The sequence below is a fragment of the Perognathus longimembris genome, chromosome 5 (assembly GCF_023159225.1).
Source record: "Perognathus longimembris pacificus isolate PPM17 chromosome 5, ASM2315922v1, whole genome shotgun sequence".
Lineage (NCBI taxonomy): Eukaryota > Metazoa > Chordata > Mammalia > Rodentia > Heteromyidae > Perognathus > Perognathus longimembris.
This window is the reverse complement of record NC_063165.1, coordinates 59588971-59610934: the sequence shown is the minus strand read 5'-3', so window position 1 is coordinate 59610934 and position 21964 is coordinate 59588971. Positions and strand designations below refer to the sequence as shown.

General features: G+C 41.2%; 1 protein-coding gene across 1 annotated transcript; it reads left to right on the top strand.

Annotated features, from left to right (window-relative positions):
- Positions 1 to 7645: 7645 nt before the first annotated feature.
- On the top strand, positions 7646 to 10679 carry Rtp4 (receptor transporter protein 4). The gene is made up of 3 exons (XM_048346006.1): positions 7646 to 7882; positions 10026 to 10528; positions 10581 to 10679. The coding sequence occupies exons 1-3, from the start codon at positions 7725 to 7727 to the stop codon at positions 10583 to 10585; spliced, it is 666 nt and encodes a 221-aa protein (XP_048201963.1). The 5' UTR covers positions 7646 to 7724; the 3' UTR covers positions 10586 to 10679.
- The last annotated feature ends 11285 nt before the right edge of the window (positions 10680 to 21964 follow it).

Below are 21964 nucleotides of genomic sequence, written 5' to 3'. Positions count from 1 at the left end.
TGCATTGTAATGGCCCTTCATGATTTATCTTTTTTTTTAATAACCCTCCTTTTTGCTTTCATTGTGGCCCGCTGTGAATTAAATTCATGCATTATGATCATGTCTTTTGGGTGGGATTCCTTCCATCGTGGGAGCATGCTGCTTTCTGGTGCCAAGTTGATGCCACCATAACGACAAGAATGATTTCTGACCTTGCTTTCCAGAATCTCACCATGGAGAAATGATAACTTGTCTTTATGGTTTGTATCTAAATCATACCACTATACATATTATTAAATCTAATAGAATAGGTAATATTGTCAATAATATGAAAATATTACTAACAAAATACTAAGGTTCCAAGAGGTAAAGCAAGTCACCAAAGTTGGATATATAATTTATTTTCAAATTTAAGCCTATTTCTTTTCTCTCTGAATTGTTTCAGAAATAAACAGCACTTGAACTTTTATTTATAATTCATATGCATGCAAAGAATGGAACTTGAAGGACCCTTAAAATCATTGTGCCATAGTTTGCTGGCTTAATGATTCCACCTGTATGCTGAGAAATTCTGATGGCTGAAGAGAAAAATGGAGAGAATGAGGGAGAGGATGACACTTTTCAAAAGAAAATGTACTCATTACTTGAATCATGTACTTGTAATCCCTCTGGATGTCATTCTTACAGTATAATATAAACAAATCGGATGGCTAATTCAGTGCCAGGCACTAGTGGCTCATATTTATAATCCTAACTACTCAGGCATCTGTCATTTGTGCTTTGAGTCCAGCTTGGGCAAGAAAGTCTGTGAGACATTTCCAATTAACCACCCCCAAAAAAAGAACCAGAAGTGGAGCTGTGACTCAAGTGGTAGAACACTAGCCTTAAGTGAAAAGGGTAAGAGGTAGTGCTCAGGCTCAGAGATCAAGCCCTAGTACCAGTATACATAGACAGACAGACAGACAGACAGACACACACACACACACACACACACACACACACACACACAGAGAAGAGTTAGCTCAAGTCTAGTGGCTCATACCGTAGCTACTAAGGAGTCTGAGATCTGAGGATCTCAGCTGGAAGCCAGCCTGGGCTGTAAAGTCTGTGAGACTCTGATCTCCAATAAACTACTCAGAACACACCACAAGTGGCGCTGTGGCTCAAGTAGTAGAGTGTTAGCCTTCAACAAAAGAAGCTCAGTGCCCAGGCATAGAGATCAAGCCCCAGGATCAGAAGGGGTGGGGTGGGGGCAGGAAGGAACAGAAGAAATTCTTATGGCTGATTGATTTGTTTCTCCCTCAAATATTATGAGCTAACCAGAGAATTAATTTAAACTGTATGAGAGCTGGCTCTCATCCCAGAGGAAAATACACAGGTGGCTCCATTTCCCCGAGCTTATTCTGAGCTTGCTTTCATTGCTATGAAGACAAGCCATCACATATAAGAGAGTGTGACAACATTCCCCTAACCATGTTGAAGGCTGGAAGTGGAAGGTACTGATTCTTTTCTGTACCCAGGTTAGAGTTTGGTAATTCTTACTTCTGTCATGCTCTGAAGAAATAAAGTTCCTTGTAGGCTGACCAGGCTAAGGACAACAGAGAGCTCTGGGTGTTTTTATGAAATGGTTATATTTCTCCTCCCCTATCAGAAACACAAGATTTTTTCCCCCCATCTTGACTATGAAAACTTGGTGGGGGTTTCTGGAGGTGAAACTCATGGAAGTGTGCTCTCTTAGATTTATAAACTTTGCCCTCACTGGGCCTTCAGCAATTTGCCAACTGTAGCTTAAGAATGTCCTCCCTACCAATGCCAAGATCAGTTCCTAGGCTCTGGCCCTAATATGCCATGATTCTCTGTATCCACCTGTCTCTTTCCCATCTTCAGAGCAGCAGTGATTTCTGTAACCTCAATTCTCTGATGGGTCTAAAAAGTTATTAGTATTCCACGTGTGCCACTTATCTCTTATTGTACAAGGAATGAGCACTTCCAAATTGGACTGGAAACTACCTTTTTCACAGATGAGAAGGAAATGAGGAAAAATGAAGTAAGTCACTTTTTTCTTATTAATGTTCTTTAAAAAACAGAGTCTGAAGATGGGCAATGATAATGACTCACAACTATAATCCTAGTTCCTCAGGAAGCTGAAATCTGGGGGATCCAGGATGGAGCCATCCCTGGTAGAAAAGTCTATGACTCATTCTCCAAAATAATCAACAAAAAGTTGAGCTGGAGGCTCAAGTGGTAGAGTGACAGCCATGAGCAAGCCAGCCAAGCTAGCTCATAGTGGTGAGTTCAAACCCCTTAGGGGCAAAACAAAACCAAAAAAGAAACAAAACAGCAGACTGAGACCTGAGGAATTTTGGCCTACCTAGGTAATTTGAGAACTGATCCTGGGGGTTGGAGTGAGTAAGTTGGGAAAACAAGAGCAAGAGAAAACTCTTAAAAGCATGTCCTTGAGCCTGTTACTTTCCCCAGGCTGACCTGGAGCAGGAACAGACACAGATCCTGCTCATGTAGGTGTACACACTTGTGTGCATACTTGCATAGATTATAAACACTTGTGTGCATGCTCGCATAGGCTATACACACTCGTGAACATGCTCACATAGGTTGTATGCATTCATGTACCTATTCATGTTGTACACACTTGTGTCCATACTCCTATACATTGTCCACATTTGTGTGCAGGCTCATGAAGGTTGTGCATGTTCACCTCAGCTTTGCAACAGCACGAATAGTTCTGTTTCCATCTTCAAGATCTTCAAGGCTGAAAAACAGGAAGTGGTTGCCAGAATAGAAAACTAGAGTGTATTTATAGTGGTCTTGGTGAGCTGGATAGCCTTCCCTTGGTCACCTTTCCTTTGTGGGGCTCAGTTTCTTTGTAAAATACCCATCTGGTTGTCTATCAATAGAGAGAGACTACCATCTGCATCCATATCATTGACCTTGAGAGAGGCCTGAAGCCAAGCATGTTCTATAGAAACTGAAACAATATAAAACAAACTGTCCCTTTGAAAGACTTGCAAATTTTTGTCTTACCTCTTAATTGAGGTTTATTTTAGTGTGACCTTTGCTCTCTTGGATGGTGTTTTTCCACAGCATTGGTCCTTGGGCTCAAGGAGCTGTCTACTCTAGACATCACACCTGGTTTCACTGTTTTATTTTGCTGTTGTACTGTCCCTAGGCTTGAACTCAGGGCCTTGATGCTATCCCTGAGCCTTTTGTTTTTTGTCAAGGCTGTGTTCTGCTCCACTTCTGACTTTTTGATGGTTCATTGGAGGTAAGAGGCTCACAGGCTTTTCTGCCTGAATTGGCTTTGAATTGTTATCTTCAGACCTTAGCCTCCTGAGTTGTTAGGATTACAGGAGTGATCACAAGTGCCCAGCTCTTGTGTTCAGTTCATGTTCACCTTTCAGAGGATGATTGGCTGGCAGTATAGAGATTGGATATGTATTTTGGTGAGGGGAGAGAGAGAGAGAGAGAGAGAGAGAGAGAGAGAGAGAGAGACAGAGAGACAGAGAGACAGAGAGACAGAGAGACAGAGAATTGGAAAAGAGGAAGGATCTCTAATGGATTCAGAAAGGTACAGATGAACTCTGAAAAAGGACAGCACAGACATATTGTCTCTCAGTAGCTCGACCTTGTTGTTTTTGCTAGACAAAATTATCCTGTCTGAAGGTAAGGGCACTGGGGCTGGAAAAGTGTATGTATTTTGTCTTTTTAAGCCAGATCTCTATTTCTGCATTTCCATCACTTCTCTGGTTCCTTGTTGTACCTAATTGTGACTGTCCCTAAGATTAAGTGTGAAAGCAGTGATGAAGAGTAAATTTAGTCCCTTCCATTTTGGGGACAGTATGATGTCAACACCTGTTTTCCTCTCCAGTGTGAGCTTTGGCTGAGAAATCTTCCAAGTTGGAGTAATGGCCCAGCCTTGGGATGTGCCCAGTTGAAGAAGACATCGAAGGAGCAGTATGGGGTCCCCACTCAGATTCTCCAAGATAGCTTCCTGTGCCTCCTGTGGGTTCCACTACCACTGGCAACTCACTTCCTCTTTAGAAACATGCACACTTTCTTGAGCCTTAGCATCCTATCAGAGAACTCTCAGGGTCAAGGTGGTAGAGATTTATACTTGGCATTATGGATAAAGCAAAGAGTGCCCCAGGGAAGAGTTCATTCCCTTTACTCCTATGGAAGCAGATTCCCATATATTTGCCTTAAATTTTTTTTCCTGCATCTGTTCTGCAAATACCTTCAGAGTGTATACTAACTAGTCAAAAAGGATTAAAATATGTTAGATTATTACTACGTAGGGACTGCCTCTCTCACTTCTTTTTTTTTAAAGTTTTTATTATAAAACTGATGTACAGAGAGGTTACAGTTTCATATGTTAGGCATTGGATACTTTTCTTGTACTGTTGGTTACCTTGTCCCTCATTTTGTCTCTCTCACTTCTTATTTTTTTTTTTCTCAAATTTTTATTATCAAACTGACGTACAGAGAGGTTACAGTGTCATACGTTGGGCATTGGATACATTTCTTGTACTGTTTGTTGCCTTGTCCCTCATGCCCCCCTCCCTCCCCCCTTTCCCTCCCCCCCCCAGTTGTTTCTCTCACTTCTTATTACTTTGTTGTTACCAAACCTAAACCTTCCATTCCTTTCTAATCTCAAGCTAGAGTGCCTTCAGAAATTTACAAAGAAATCACGTGGCTAACTGCTACAAGCAAGGCCTCTTTAGATTCGATTCCCCTGAGTCCTTGTCATTTATGTCCAGTCTCTTCTTTAAAAATGGACATCTGCCATCCTACAATATGTATGGTAATTTTTTTGCCAGCCTTCTTTATGATATGTGACAATCCAAAAATAAGTTAATGCCTAAGATCACAAAAACTGAAACCTTGGTTGAACTAGATGTATCTTGGTTTTAATTTCTGCCACTTGTAAGATAGGGGAGTTGGGTGACGACAAAAATGGCAGGAACGTTTCACCTCCACTCAGCTGGTTATGGCTACATGGAGCACTACTGAGAGGCATTCTAATGCCAACTCAGGCCTCCCAAGAGAGGTACAGACAGTTATTGGTAATGTCTGTCTTGGGCAAGGAAAAAGAGTAACAACAGTTGTCATTTTGGGATTAGGGGAATCCCCTAGACTCATTCTAGTTCTGACTGCTAAAAAATGCAATTTTTCTATTTTATCCTCTTATTTTAGAAGAGGTCTCTGTTTTCTTTCTTTAGAAACTTTCCCCTTCTAGTTGTCTTGATGAAAGCTGAAAAACTGCTATCATCAAAGTATGTGACTTGCCTAAGTTATATTCCCTCAGTGAAAAGTGTGTGTGGAATTCTGTTATCACAATGGTATCTAAGACATCTTTGAACTGGGCTGGGAATATGGCCTAGTGGCAAGAGCGCTTGCCTCCTACACATGAAGCTCTCAGTTCGATTCCCCAGCACCACATATATGGAAAACAGCCAGCAGGGGCGCTGTGGCTCAGGTGGCAGAGTGCTAGCCTTAAGCAGGAAGAAGCCAGGGACAGTGCTCAGGCCCTGAGTCCAAGGCCCAGGACTGGCCAAAAAAAAAAAAAAAGACATCTTTGAACTACTAAGTACATCACATGGTTGAGTAGAAGGCTGTGATTGACTCCTTTCCATCTTTCTTCTTTCCCTTCCTCACTTCCCTCTACGCAGCCCCCATGCCATCAGACCATTCTGGTCTGGAGCTGTTGTATGTGGCAGAGGTAACACACAAGGGGAGGGCAGAGACAGAGGTAAGATATCATGAAGGATTGCACTCAATCCTTCAAACTAAATTCTGAGGAAAACCAGATCATGTGAGGAGCCATGAGTCAGGAGAGTCTCCAAAGGCATGCCCTGAAAATTGCAGGTGGAGAGAATGAACTTGGTGTCCTACAGTAAGGATAAGGAAAGGGTCTGTGCATGGTCAGGACAGGAATACAGTCAGGCTCTGTGTTGACATTATATTGCTATGTGATCTTAGACAAGGCATTTCACTCCTGTATATCACTTTTTGAAACAAACTAAAATTGGAAACTAGGCATTGGTGGCTCATGCCTGTAATGCCAACTACTCAGGGGTCTGCAATCTGAGGATCACAGTTTGAAGCCAGCCTGGGCAGGAAAGTCTGGGAGACTTATTGTCAATTAACCACCCAAAAGCCAGAAGTTGAGCTGTGGCTCAATTGGTAAAGCTTTGAGTAAAATGACTAAGGGATAGAGCCCAGAACCTATATTTAAGCCCCAGTAACATCACAATAAAATAAAATAAAGTAAAATAAAACTGGAGGGAAAAAGAGAGCCAAGTTGATTCCTACGAGCTTTATGGGTCTAGTGTTTTATACATAATGAATTCCAGGTTTCCAGTTTCCTATATTCTCTACTGCAGACAGAAGTGCCCTTAGTTTGTAAATTTATAAAGCAGAGAGTTTTCATTGAACAGAATATTAGTGTGAGCCAGCAGAGTGGCTCTGGTTCCCAAAGAAGTCACATTAAAGGCCCATAAAAGAAAGGCTGATCCTGTCTCAGGCACAGATTCAGTAGTGGAACTCCCAAGAACAAAGTGATCTGCTTCTCTTACTTTCCCCACGTGACTTTAAACTCCAAGGGAACAGTTTCAGATTCCTTGAGCTAGACATGTCTTTAAAACATTTTCTAGTCTTACTCCCCAAAGAAGATTATTATTATTTTTTGAATCAGTTGTGGTACTTAAACTCAGGGCCTGGACTCTATCTCTGAACTCTTTTGCTCAAGGTTAGCACTCTACCACTTTAAGCCACATTGCCACTTCTGGTTTTCTGGTGGTTAATTAGAGATAAGAGTCTCATGTACTTTCCTGCCCTGTATGTTTTTGAACCGCGATCCTCAGCTCTTAGACTCCTGAGTAGCTAGGGGTACAGACGTGATCCACCAGCAGCTGGCTGAGGAACTCTTTCTATTGTCCCACTGAAAGATATTTCCCAAACCTACTTGTGTATTGCCCTGCCCAAAAGTATACAAGGGAAACCACAGAGAAATATTGCTTTGTGGTGACCTGGTCTCCTAGTCTGGTGCCCAGGATGTAGAAAAATCTCCCCTAAATCAAACCATTGTCATTAAATCAGTCAGGGTTTCGACATGGCTCCTCGGGCACCTGAAATACCATTCCTGACTTCTCTGGGAAGGATGTGGCTGGAAACATGGCAACTTTTGGAGTCACCTAGACCTGGATTCAAGTATCACCTCTACTACTGTGCTACCTTGAGCAAGCCACTCCAAGCTGTCCTTGTGGTTCACTGAAAAATAAAACACACACACACACAAAAAAAATAATAAACATAAAAAATAAAACACAGAAAAACATCAGGAGCTGGTAGTATGTGAGCATCTGCTGGGAGTGCAGGCAAATAAGCTGGAGCTCCTTTTTCCCACTGCTGAAAGAGTGCCATGAGAAAAAAGAATGGTCAAGAAAGCCAAACATGCCTAAGTGTAAGTGCTAGGGTCAAACTTAGTACCTTGGATTGGAGAGGCAAACGCTGCTTGTTCAGGAGCTAAGGATACATCTCAAGCCAGAGCTGCTACAAAAGCAACAAAACTCTGCTGCCATCTGTCTTCCAAAACAAGAAGCTCTGTGCTTTGCTTCAAAAATGAAAGTTAAAAGCAGGAAATCGAAACTAAATGGAAGCCAGCCTGGCTGGGAACAGAGGAAGCTGAAAGTTGCTTCCCAAGCACTGGACTGCAGCCTCAGAGGAACATGTTGGCTTTAGATGCCCACAAATGGGAACAGAAATTTCAAGAGCGGATGCAACAGGAAATACCCTGGGTTAAGTGGACCCTGAAGTTGGATAAGAACATCACTCCAGACTTCCTTCCCCAGGGATGGATGCAGTACCAGCAGAGAGCATTTGGCAGGTAAGTGAGGCCTCTCTGAGTAAAGATGCTCATGCTAGCACTGATTTATCCCTTGGAGAACTCATGAAGATCATGAATTATCACCAAGTTCTCCAGTTTGATTTTATATAAGATGTATATAATAGGAAAAAATAGAGTTATGTACAGTTTAGGCCCAAATATACATCTTTAGATTTAGCCTCGGGTAATGAGGGATAAGTCCTTCTCTTGGTGGGGATCCAGGGATGGTTCCTGCTAATATCTCCTGATATATCTGGTATTTCCTGAAGGGAGCTGGAACTTTAAATAAAGCCTCATTTTGAGGAAGCCTCTGCACATTCTCAGTATTGTTTTTGTTGAAGAAGTCTCTGAAGTTTTCTGCAGGCTCCTTCCCAGTCCTGATCCGGATGCAGCCTTTCTCCTTGTCTCTTACTTTCTCTTTCGGTCTCTGTCTCTGTCTTTCCTCAATATTAGATTGAGATTTGATCTTTCTTTTAACCCTCTAAGAATTTTATTAGAGGACCTTAGAATAAAAGAAAAGAATGTTGTTGCAAAAAACAAGCTTGGAACCTAGTTCCTGAAATTTCTAAGGAATGTCCCTCCCTCATTGGCTAATTCTTTAAAGGCCCAGAAAGAATCCAGGTTACAGGAACAGGCTTCCTTTCTTACTAAGAGCTTGAGAATGGTCAGAACAACCAAGCCTCCCCAGTCCTCTGTTTTGGAATAATTAGTTGCCTGTCTGCCTCTCTCCTATGTCAGACAAACTTAGGAACTGTCAGCCAAACCATACATTTTTACATGGCAGGCTCTTTCCTTATTCGCTCTCTTCTCACCCTTCAAAGCACACTCCAAGCCCCATTTTAAGACATCTCCCAATCCTCTTAAAGAGAAGAGGACTTTCTTTAACAGTGGATCTATATGAAGATCGCAGTTCAAAGCCAGCTTGGAAAAGGAAAGTCTATGAGACTCTTATCTCCAATTGCAAAAAGTATAAAGTGGAGCTGTGACTCAAGTGGTAGAGTGCCAGCCTTGAGCAAAATAACTAAGGGACAGTGCCCAGGCCCATAGTTCTCTCTCTCTCTCTCTTTCTTTCTTTCTCTCGCTGTGTGTCTCTGTCTCTCTGCCTCTCTCTGTCTCGCTGCCTATCCCTCTCACTCACTGTTTCTGTTTCTGTCTGTCTGTCTGTCTCTTTCACACACACACACACACACACACACACACACACACAGCCCTGAGGATGTATTGTCTCATTTGATACTGACAACACAACTCTTCATTTCTTTCTTATGGAATTAAAAGCTGATCTGTGGAGCAGTGCTTTTCTTAAGGTCCTGTGACATAAACCATGAACTTGGATTTTTTTTTTTTTTTTTGGGCTAGTCCTGGGCCTTGAACTCAGGGTCTGAGCACTGTCCCTGGCTTCTTCCCGCTCAAGGCTAGCACTCTGCCACTTGAGCCACAGTGCCGCTTCTGGCCGTTTTCTGTATATGTGGTGCTGGGGCCTAGGGTCTCGTGTATCCGAGGCAGGCACTCTTGCCACTAGGCTATATCCCCAGCCCTTGAACTTGGATTTTTAACCAAGTGTCATTGCTTCTGGTCTAGTTCTTTTCTCTAGGTCTAAGAACAGCCATGCTACTCACTGGAGGTGAGATGCTATAGTAGGTAGATACACAAGGCTGGTTTCAAATGACCTCATATTGGAAAAATATTCTTCTACCACCCTTGGAAAAATATTCTTCTACCACCCACCCACTGAGTCCTGAGAAATTTGTTTATACTTTTTATGAATCAGTTTCCTTGTATGGATATTGACCTCAATAATGCCTACCTCATAGGAATGTCTTTTGAAGATGGAGATGACATGAGATAATGCTGTAAGGCATTATGCCTATCTCAAAACACACACTTTGTAAAAGTTTTGTTATCAAAGTGAGGAATCCAGCAGAAATTTGTTTTCCTGAAGTATACGGAGATGGATGGATTTAGTGATTCACAGGAAAAAGATTTTTAAATCTAAAATACAAGCCTTTTGTTTCTGGTTTTGAGTGAGTGGGACAGTCCAAATCACATGAAGGTCTTCAGATTCAAAGGGGTATGAGATGAGGTCAGAACCATTGACCCTCAGGTCAACAATCAGTTTAAGGACTCTGTGGGATTTTTGCAGGTTTTTGTGTGCGCGGTGCAACCGAAGTTGGATGTCTGCCCAAATAAACATTCTGTGCCACATCTACTGGGATCCTTGGAAATCTGAAGGCCAGGTGCTTATGCGGACTTTTGCTCAGAAGTGTCAGAATTGTTCCAGTTCGCGATTTGAAAATCCCGAGTTCTCTATAAAAAACATCAGACGGATTCTGAAAAATCTGGTCCAGTATATCCTGCATGTGTACTATGGACATGGTTTTGAGGAGATAGTAGTGATCTATGAGGAGCCCTTGGATAGGCCTTCTAGAAGAAGAATCAACATTGTGGGGTGCGGTGTAAGGTGCTCATCAAGACAGAAAAGAAAGTCTTCCAAATCTCTGCCTTCCCCCCAGGAGAGTTCCAGTTCCTTACCTCCTTTGGATGATTCACTTATCCCTGAGCCCCAAGGAAACCTTACACTAGGCCAAATGTTCATGCTTATCTTTATAACAGTGTGTGCTCTTATTTTGGGCCAGATATTAAACTAAATTTTATTAAGTTTATTTCCTTTTTTTTCTCTTTTAATTGCATGGTGACCTATAAACTTTAATTTTAATGAACATTCCTTGGAGAAACTCTAAAACATGACCAACACATGAAGGACCCAATAAGAAATAAATGTGCTGTATCATTGAAAGATCTTCATTCATTCATTCATTCATCTCTTAGGATATATGTATATATATATCCATATATGGATATGGATATGGATATATATAGGGATTATATATGTATATATAAAATTATCATAACAAGAACTACTATATATGCACATACATATAATCTTGACAAGAACTAAAGGTAATGAGTACTATCAGAAACTTAACAAGATAATACTGAATGATGCTCCCCCTACCCCTTGATATGCCCATGAGTTAATCCCTAGGACCTACAAAATATTTTATTTGGCAGAATGGACTTTGGAGCTGTGATAACTTTAAGTGTATTGAGTTAAGTAGATTGTTTTGTATTTGAATCTTATGGTTATCCTAAGAGCTCAAGTGTTAAAGGCTGAGTCCTCAGTTTACAGTACTGTTGGGAGGTGGTGTAAATGCAAGGAAGTGGGATTTAGAGTAAGTCATTGGGGTCATGGCCTTGAAGAATGTGTTAGCACCCTGGTTCTCCCTCCTTCCCTCCCTACCTCCCTCCCTCCCTCCCTCCTTCCCTCCCCCCCCTCTCCCCCTCCCTCTCCCTGTCTGACTCTTTCTGTCTGTCTGTCTGTCTGCCTGTGCCTTCTGTCCTGGCCACTTTTAGGCTTCTTCACTACGTACTTGTCATTGTGTGTTGCTGTGCAGCAGGCCCCCAAAGAGCAACAGGTGCACTAATGATAAGTAACTGATGTAGTGAAGCAGAGAGATAGGCAGTATAAGTTAAGTATGAGAAAACAGACAAATATATGAGGAGTCTTCAAAAAGATTCTATGATTATGGGTAACCAGCAGCTCTGAAAGTAGAGCCTAGGAAGAAGGAGAATTGCTGGAAAGCCTTTATAAAAAGCATCTCTCCCCTTCATCTCCCACACAACCCTATAACTGCTTTGTACCCAACCCAAGAAGAGGACCTGACCCTGACTCTGAAGATATTTACTTATAGTACTTTGAGCTGAGAATTCCCTCAAGACAATGAGTGCCACCTACACACCAAAAAGACAGTGAAAGTCTACAATGAATAATGGGACTACTGCTGTTTATAACTAAATCTAGGAGCCACTATTATACCCTATCCACTCACCTCAAATATGCAGCATGATGGTTCCGTTTGGGAAATATTAAATAGCTCAAGGTAAACCCAAAAGATCTACTCAAAGTAAAAGGGGGCAGTGAAATGGTTTACTAATTCATCAGTTAACTCAGAAAATTCCAGAATTCCAATTTGAGCACATGGTGCCAAAATCACATGAGTCATTATGAAGTAAGAATTGGGTACAAGCTACTGACATAACCTTTTGGCCTGAGACAAATCATTTGGGAGGTTCCAGCTACAGGCCCCTGCAATAAGGCTCCCACAAATTTGGAGAATGAATGTGTTTGTGTCAAACAAAGTAATCTAGGTAATGCCTTGTACTACAATCTACATCTTGCACATTCAAATCCACTTGCTTTGCACACACACAAATATTTAGGGGAATATTTAGGGGATGAACTAAGTTCATCTAAGTACCACTGCTTTGGGTCTTGGAACGGCGACTGGACAGTCACAATCTCCCTTTCTTACCATGATTATCCTAGCACCTATGTTGGAAAAAAAATAATCATTTTTAACGAATGTGTTAGGCACCCTACTCCAAACCCTCACTGATGTACAGACAAACAGATTCTTTAGGGAAAGTAGTTGTACCAAACAAAAGGCCTTAGGGCAAGTTCACACTAACACTCATAAATTAACCTATCAAACCTTCCAACTTAAAGAATGAGCCACCTGAAGATGGCTTTCATGGGTCATGACCCGATTTTGATTATCCTGGCTCTCTTCTTTCTAGGACCTTTATTGTCTATTTTACTTCCCTTTGTTTTTGCATCCAGCTTTCTTAACCTTCTAATCAGGTTTTTCTTCCTTGTGCCTCTAGGCTATACATTACAAATGATGTTCTAATGTAGCTTCCATCCCCTACTGTGTTACCCTCCAGCTCCTCTTAGTCCCTGGACATGGATGGCTTCCATACGATTTTATTCTGTTATTCAATTAGGTCCCACTGTGTCCCCAAGGGCCACTCCATAGCCTTCTTCCAGAACAACAAACACAGGAAGGGACAGCTCTTACTATCCCACTCTGCTCAAAGCAATTACAAGATGAGACATTTGCCCCACTGGAAGCAGGACTGTGTTTGTTTTTCTGTTGCGGAGTGGGGGAAGGGGGGATGTGGAGGAGGCCCTTAAGTCAGGAGAAACATGGAAAAACCTAGGTGGAAAGTATATGTATGTGGCATGTGAAAAGGACCAGGTCAAGCAAAGAAGCAAGTCAAGTTCACAAAATGGGCCAGATGGAATGCAGATATGAAAATAGAGATACTCTCTGTCTATTGGGGCCACAAAAGGAGAACTATCCAATCAACAAACCCCTCTCCCCACTAACCCCATGAAAGCCTGTACCCACATCAGTACTGCCTTTGTAGCAGCTGTGTCCCTCTGCCTGGCGTCAATGTCTTTCTAATACCAGGGTTCTAATAAGCCTTTGCTTTCTCTTACTGTTGAAGAGCGTAGAGAATAAAATTGTGACCATTGTGCCCCAAACAGCTATTTTGCTTCTGTACCTTTGCTTGCTAACCCATGGGGAAGTGGAAAATTACCAGCAGTCTTCCTAACCACACGCCACCCAACCCTTGTGAACTCTGTACTACCCGCATCTGGGCATTATCTGGTGCCGGGATGTGATTAATTGTCGGCGCCCGGAGCCCACTCAAGGTTGGACATAACTAAGTGTCAGCTCTCAGACCCCAGCCCGGACCTGGACAAAGAGATAGGAACCACCTGGCTCCAGGAATGTGGCTACTTGACCACTCCTGGAGGCCCACCCCCAGGGTTAAGGCTATCTGACCCAAGCTTTGGCAGGAAGACCCAGGCCAATCCTGAGACAACCTGTAAACTAGGGCAAATGTCAATCAATCATGTACTTGTAACCAGGGGTCTTCCTCGTCTTCCCTGTACTTGTCTATAAAAGCTGTGCTGGAATTGTGCTCGGGGCCTCTCAGCATCACTGGCATTGAGTGTGCAGGGGCGGGGGATGGGACCGAGTTCGAACTCGTAATAAACAACCCTTGCGGTTTGGCTTTGACTCTGGACTCTGATGGCTGTCTTTGGGGGCTTTAAAAATCTGAGCATTACAATGGTGGCACACACATGTTTGCCTCCCCCAGGGGCGGGGTCTTCTCTTCCGGTTGAGGCTGGAAGGTGGGAGTGGCTAGCTTTAACACTGTCCCTGGGCTGGGGGAAAGGCAGGAGCTCTTGTCGCCCTTCCCCCATTAAGACCAAAACTGAGTCCACAACACCAGGGGAGTCAGCAGTTCATCACTTGAGGTGAGCAGGAGCAAGTTGCCTGGTGGATGAGTTAATTCATGGACCCAGAAAAAGTAACATTTTAGGCAGCCTCTTAGAGGACTATGGAGGTTAATTTTTTTTTTTTTTGGAATAAACATTATAGAACATTTTACATTTCTTGAACTTATTTTATTTTATTTTTTTTTGCCAATCCTGGGGCTTGAACTTGGGGCCTGAACACTGTCCCTGGCTTCTTTTTGCTCAAGACCAGCACTCTATTACTTGAGCCACAGCGCCACCTCTGGCTTTTTCTGTATATGTGGTGCTAAGGAATTGAACCCAGGGTTTCTGTATGCAAGGCAAGCACTCTACCACTAGGCCATATTCCCAGCCCCATTTCTTAAACTTTGTACACATAATTGACAAAAATTAAGGTAAAAAGCTACTTTTAAAATTATTAGAATTTCATGATTTCTCTCAAGTTATCATAGCCTCCTTATTAATTACTTTAATATGTCCTTATCTTCTCACCAATCCTGTCTTTTCTTCTTGTCTCTCATTCTTCTTTGGGATATGATATGATTATAGTTACATAATTTGCAGATAGAAGAGCATTCTTTTTTCCTTTGCAAACAATGAGACAGAATATTTACAATGAGACTCATACTACTTACACTATTAAAATCCAAGACATTTTAGCTATTAGTGAGAGTATCAAGGATAACAGTGGGTGGGCTCCACTGTGAGTAATGAAGAGTAGAGAATTTAACTCTATAATAAATGGATGAGAACCACATGATACCAACTCTCAAGACCAGGACATAAGGGCCCTAAATTGGGTTGCCAGCCTAGGAAACATCACTCTCTTCCCATGTTGAAGAAGAAGGACTATCTTTAAATAATGGATTGGAACACTTCTAGAGGTGGAAAAAATGGTGAGAAATTAAATACCACACACTAAACCGTGAATTTGCATTAGAAATCAGTTCAGGCAGGCAAACTGGGATCAGAAACAGAAAAAATATTTATTTTGTGAATACTGTAAGTACTGAGCTGATACTTGAACAACAGCAACAAAAGGTTTGACCTGAGAAAGTTCAGGAAAAATGTGTTATGAACAAAATCAGCCAAACCCTAAAAAGAAAAATTTTTCCCCCCATCCCATGTGTTGGTCATTAATTGTAGCCCGAGGCCAAAAGGATGCTAAATGTGATGGCTGACCTTTCCCAACTCACCTCTTAGAATTCCATCCCAACTTTTCCCTGGCGAGCTAGGCATTTTAGCCTAGAACACAAGCCCCCAGACATCCTCAGACCAAGAAGTTTGAAGGAGAGGAACCTCTAGAGATTTGTCAGGACAGAGTAATCTCATGTCAGTGGCAGAAGTGATTTTAGAGAGGAATCCTGACCCAACCTTTTCAGTACAGTGAATAGTATTTGATGCCTGATGTTTCTGCTGGGACCCAAAGGTACAGCTTTCTACTTAAGGGTGTCAAAGAGGTGAACTAAAAGCTATAGATAAGAAACATTTTTTTTTCAACTTTATAATGGGAAGTAGGGAGTGGCTGGGAGAGGAAGTATCAGGAGGATGAGAGTAAATTGAGAAAAACAGTGTATCCTGGCTCCTGGGAACTTCCAAACAGCTCAGGGTTGCTGAAGGCCTAAAGTCCTAATGTCATCTGCCTACCTCTTTGGTTGTTGGGGGTGGAGGGCTGGAAATGCGGGCAGCAATATTTTAGTCACTAATTCTCACTGCAGAGAGATGGAATGGTCCTTTCTCTGGAGAGCCTAGGATGTTGGAGAGACGAGATGCCAGGTGGCTTAGTAGCTCAGATACCTTGAAGTAAGCTCTTAGAGACCTCTAGTCCTAATGCATCTTTCAACAGATAAGAAAAACTAATCCTTGAAGGAAGAACGGAATTGCTGTTAAAGTACATAATTTCTAAGCAACCTAAAATTTCTTTTCTTGCAAGTCTATGATCATGTTTCAAAGATTTGATTTGAATTTATTTGAATTAACAAGGAAATAGTAGGATTAAAACTGGCCTTGAGCATTTGGGAAACTAAGTAGGTAAAATTACTTTAATAGCTTTGCAGGATGACAAGTTATATAAAAAATGGCTTAGGGGATGGCAAACCAAAAGCACCTGCCATTTTCACTCTGTGAATAAGAATAATCTGGTATCATAGAAGAGACTAAATTCTAAAGAAGAAGAAAGCCACAACCAATAAAAGAAGTGACAGAGAGGTAGAAAACCAAAGAGAAAAAGTGCCTAATAGAAGGAAAGCAGTACAGCATCACAAGACAGCAGCTAGCTGTTCTGATTAGGGGATAGGAAATTTAAACTCCAATATAAGGTCAAATCCCATGATTGTGCAGAGGGATCACCAATTCTAGCTGTGGGAGATTCTGTCTAGCTGACTTGGGTCTTTTTCTCCACCAAATAAAGAATTATGAGGCAGCAAAATTAGAAGCAGTGACAGAAAGTAAAGCTTCTGGGAAACTGAAGAAAACAACTTAATCATTGGTGGGCTGGTACAAGTATCCAACCATAAATCCTGTCTGTGTGGGGCCACCTTGTGCCTAATGAAGTCTTCTTTTCTATTTGTTTCTTGGGCAAGGAGAAGGAGGAAGAGGAGGAGGAAGAGAGAGTACTGACTTGTCTGTGTAAGAAGAGAGTGAGAAGGAGACCTAGATATTGGTAACCCAAAGTTGCTCATTAGGATCCTTCTTCTATAGCCCTGTTAAATGAGTGTCAGCTGTTCTGACATCTGGCATCTGGTTGGGTCCTTGACCCCCTCAACCCAAGGGGAGGGTCATCTGTCCCCTGAATGGGTCTAATCCAGGGACATCAGAGGCACTGATTTTTGTTAGGGCTAAACTCAGTTTTTTGAGGTCTTCAGGAAGTAGCGGGAGTATTATCTTCATAGGCTGTTTCTGACTCCCACAGTTTTCAGGAAGAACAGGAAGCTATATCTCCATGGAGTCTCCATCCATCTCTCCCTATATGCATAGACTAAGCCCCCATTTGCCTCTCTCTCATGGGAAAATCCCACTTATCTCTGTGTGTGGTTTTGTGAGGCAGTGACTATCCCAATATGGGAGGCTTGCACTGGTGTAGAAAAGAAGTCTGGAACTCCTTATGTCGTGGCAGGGAGTTCCCAGCTTGAGTGGTATCCTATTACTGGGACTGAGACCTCCCATCCCCCATCTGGAGATTAAGCGCTATCATGGCTTAATGACTCACAGACCATTTCTATTATTTTAACCTTATGTCACATAAGTCAGTTCTAAGAGGTGGTTGAGGAAAAGGAGTCTGCAGATAATCTCAATCACACTTGTCAGCATGGATGCTAGAGGCTTGGGAAGCTTAGCTGTACTGGGTGATGGAAGTATGGAATTTTTTGCCTGCCAGTGTATGCACAGCATATGCACACCTCTATAGATCTATGTTTTCACCCTTGGAGTGTGTGGTGGTGACTTATAAAGCCCATCAGAGGCCACTGTTAGAGGCAGATGAGAACCCAAAAGACTGCTCCAGTGAAAGAGCATACAGCTTCCTAGCCCAACCCTAGGGCAGAGAAAAGCTGATGAAACTGAAGGTGGAACAGTTCTCCATACTCCACCTTCACTGTCTGGGAGAGAATCACATAGCTGGAGGATGCCAGAGCAGGAACCTTTGAATGGGAGGTCTCTGTATTACTCCCTGTCAAGAGCTGACTTCTTGGGAAGAGGGAACCCTCACAACTAGGGATAAGAAATGTACTCACTGCCTTATGTATGAAAATGTAACACCTCTGTATGTCTCTTTGACAATAAAAAGAAGAAGAAAAAAAGAATGTGATACCCACAAACTTTTGTACTTCACAGAAAAATGTATGTGTATGTACACACACACACACACACACACACACACACATACACTCTCCACTTTTTGGCCTTTTGTTAGCTAATTGAAGAGAAAAGTTTTTCAGATTTGCTTGCCTAGGCTGTTTTTCAAGCAGAGTCCTCTTTTCTTCTATGTACAGGTAGAATCATGCTTTTGCTCATATCTCCTTCTATTCCAGTTCTACCATCCTTACTCCTTCCTTAGTACCTATAATTTATCAGGTAACTAGATTGTTTGAACTTTATTTTTATTTTTTAGTGTATGTTTTGATCATTTTCTTTTTCCTCTTTTCCATCTCCCTCCCTTCTTCTTCATTGTGTGTATATTTGTATGTGTGTTTACCTATCTGTCTTCATTTTGCCTTTCCCATTCCTTGCCCTATGAATTAGCTAGATTTTGTATCTACTAACTCACTCTATCTTTTCATTAATTTCTCCTATTAGTATTATGCTTAGCCCCCACACCTTCCTTCCCTAAGTAACCTAATACTTAGTGCTATTGATAGTGTTAGCCTCATAATCTCTTTCCTTTTGGTTAACAAGATCTTCCCAGACCAGGGCATATATCTTTGCTCCTATTTGAGCAGTGTTGTGATTATCTTTATTAGGGATTGTCACAAACATAAGGTTTATCAACTCCAACAAATTTGTAGCCAAGCTTTCTCACCTTGAGTGGAGAAGAGTTCCATACACAGTCTCTTAAGCATTGAAATGGATTATTTGACCACAGAGTAAAACCTCTAATTTTGTAATGGGGAAGAATAACAACAACCCAGCCACTGCTGAATCCTTTATCTGAAATCAGCAATTAAAGGACACAGGAGACTGAAAACTCATCCTAATCTTGGCCCACATGTTTAAGTCCCATCAAAATATCACTAGATTCATGAATAAAGAAGGCAACATATCATCCTGAAAAGTTAAAAAAAAACTACACAATAAATGAATTAAGTGATACTGAAGAGGAAAACAGTTCAAAAGTGAGACCAGTAAAACAATAACAAGAATGTTCATAAGAGAAAGATGATGTTTAAATACTTGGATCAAGTTGAAAAGAATACAACCAAATAGAAGATTCAAACAGAAGAATGAAAGGCAATGCAGATTATGAAAGAGGAATTTGAAATTATAGCACTTTAAAAAGGAAGTCAAATTAAAATCTTAGAAATGAAAATCTCAATTCTTCAATCAGATGCCTAGCTAATAGAATAGAATAGAATAAGTTGAAAATAGAGTGTTTAGTGATTGAGGATAAAGCAGAGGAATTAGATCAGTCAAAGACACTGGAAAAACACTTAAAGTTATGAATGGAATTCACAAGAGTGTTTTTTCCTTAAAGAGACCAAACTTACAAAAACAGATAAGGTAGAGATAAGTGGGAAGAAATACAAACTATATACATTGAAAACTTACTCTATAAAATAATAGCAGAAAACTTCCTCAAGTTTGAGAAAGAAAGGGAGGTTTGCAGGTCAACAAACAGAATACTCATACATAGGTGAAAATAGAACAAGGCAACTTGAGGGAATGGGTAGGATTGGGATAGATTAAAGATGGAGAATGACGGAAGGGGTGACAGTGATAAAAATGCATTATGCTCACAATTTTGCTGTTTAGTTGAAAGACCTTTGTACAACTTCTTAAAGATATTAAAACATAAAAGGCAAGCTCCCCTCATCAAATATATTTAAAAATCTATTATAATTAGGAGGTAAGCTGTGTTTTCAGGAAGTAGATAAAACCCATACTTCAAATACGTGTTCTGATATTTCTGTCATCTCTGTCTGAGCACACTTCTTTTTCCCTGAAGTGTGGCTTCCAAATTGGTAAGGCAAAAGAACCACTACATTTCTAAATTTCATACCCTATTCTCTTATGCAAGACAATTTAGGATCTGGTTAAACTCTAATGTGAAAAGTTCCAGTAGTCCCATGGGCTACATATAACCCTGTGATAATAATCTATGGCTAAAATCTAATCATTTATGGCTAAAAAATCAGAGAAAGAGCAAAACTATGTCCCTGGGACTTACTTCTTGGATATATTGAACATCAAATTGCATGAAAACCATTTTGAAGGACTGACCCCCACCCTTTTATCCCAGGTGTGTATGGACATCAGGCAAACCCCAAGTAGGCAAGGCAATCTGACTTAAGCCTGGCTGTAAACATTCCATGCGGGTCTAAACTGTAGGGAACTCTGGGGCTGAGCTCTGAGATCAGGAAAGGATTAAGAGGTTGCAAGACCAAGAACTGGACCCTGAGAAGGTCAAACTGTTTAGGCAAGACAGATGTAGAGCTGTTTTAACATTAGAAAGCTTGAGACCTTGGATAAGGGAATCAATTATCACTATGCTTACCCTATTCTCTGCTGCATCTTCAGTCACCTCCCCTGTACTGAACTAAAGGAATCTCTGTCTTTTAGCTGAGATGCCCGCAAAGCCTAAATCTCTGTCTTTTCACTGAGATGCCCCCAAAGCCTAACACCAACCCTACTTTGGCACAATCTCCATTCCCTTGGGAAGGTTGTGCCCCCTGCTGTTATGCCTCAATAAACAGTCCTAGCCTGTTGAGAACAGAGTCCAGCCTATTACTTTTCCATTTTTCCTAATATATTTGGTAAGTTGTTGTAAGATTTGAAAACATCTCATTAGTTATTTTTCTGAGGAAGTATACCTCATATTAAGTGAGATGCCAGAATCCCATATGAAAGTTCTTAAAACTGTGTCATAACTTATCAGTTTAGTTAACTATAAACTCACTATTAGTGGATATAATTGTTTTGAAATGGACCTGGAATATCTTTTTTGCTACAAGCAAAAGGGTAGTTCACAAAGTTCTTCTGTAATACTCAAAGATTATTTGTCTTTAAAATCAAGAAACTGAGATATTAATGCAAAAAATATTCTGCAAAAATGGAAGGTGTTTATTTTAAAATGTTAAGTATCAGTGGGGGCCCTCACTGGAGGTGAACACCAAAGACACAGCATGTCAGCTGAGATATTTAACAAACAGGCTTGTATGTACTTGCTTGGCATCAGTGTCCTCTCAGTGCTTAAATTCAAGGATTCTATAACTGTCCATTTCCCCAAATGAGAGGAATGACTTCCACATAGATCTCAGACCACCTCCAGTGCTGGCATGGTATTCTAGCTCCACATCACACTAATACTAACTGACATTCTTGTTTCTGGGAGCTTTTGGGGGTGAATAAGTTAGTTATTTATCAGAAGATTTGGGAGCCTGAGGCAAATGGCACTGAGCTGCTTACCAACTATGACAGTGTTTCTGTGCAAATACCTTTTTGTTCTTTTGTTCTCGCCTGGGTGGTGGTAAGGTTGGAATAATATTATTACTGGAGTCCATCAGCTTTGTCAGGTCTCTCCACGAGGGCCTTCCTTCTTCACAGTCTCTGTTTATTTGTCTAAAATAAAATTCAGGTAGATAAGGAGTGAGCTAACCTAGGCATAGCTATTAACCATTCAGAAGATAACATGATGAGAATAAATCATCTGCCCCCACACCTTGGTCCTGAGGTTTGTTTCTGAATTCTTTTTATTCTCTAAATGAGAAGAGAAAAATTCTAGAAGAGTAAGTTCCTTCAGGCTTGTGAAATTGAGAATCATCCTAATTTAAGGCCAAGAGTAGAAGTCTAAGATGAAAATGGGAACCTTTTTAAAGAACTGGACCAAGACTTCAATTATTTTCTTTGTCTTTATAGTAAATTAGGGCTAAAGGGAGTAGGAGAGATTCATATTTTATGTATCAAGAAATGAAAGTCAAGAGAGGAATGAAAATTTACACAAACTCACACAGCTGGGTAGAGGTGTGTGTGTGTGTGTGTGTGTGTGTGCGTGTGTGTGTGTGTGTGTGTGTGTGACTAATTTTCCATTCTTCCATACAGAGCTCAGTTTTTAAATATGTCCATCTATCTCTCATTCTTCACTGCCTAGTTTCAAAAAAATAGACTAATTTGTTCAAGGAAGATCCTTTCTCTCTGGCCAGTGATTGATGATTCATAAATAAGCAACAGAAAATTAGCCAATGGAATATAGGATGTTT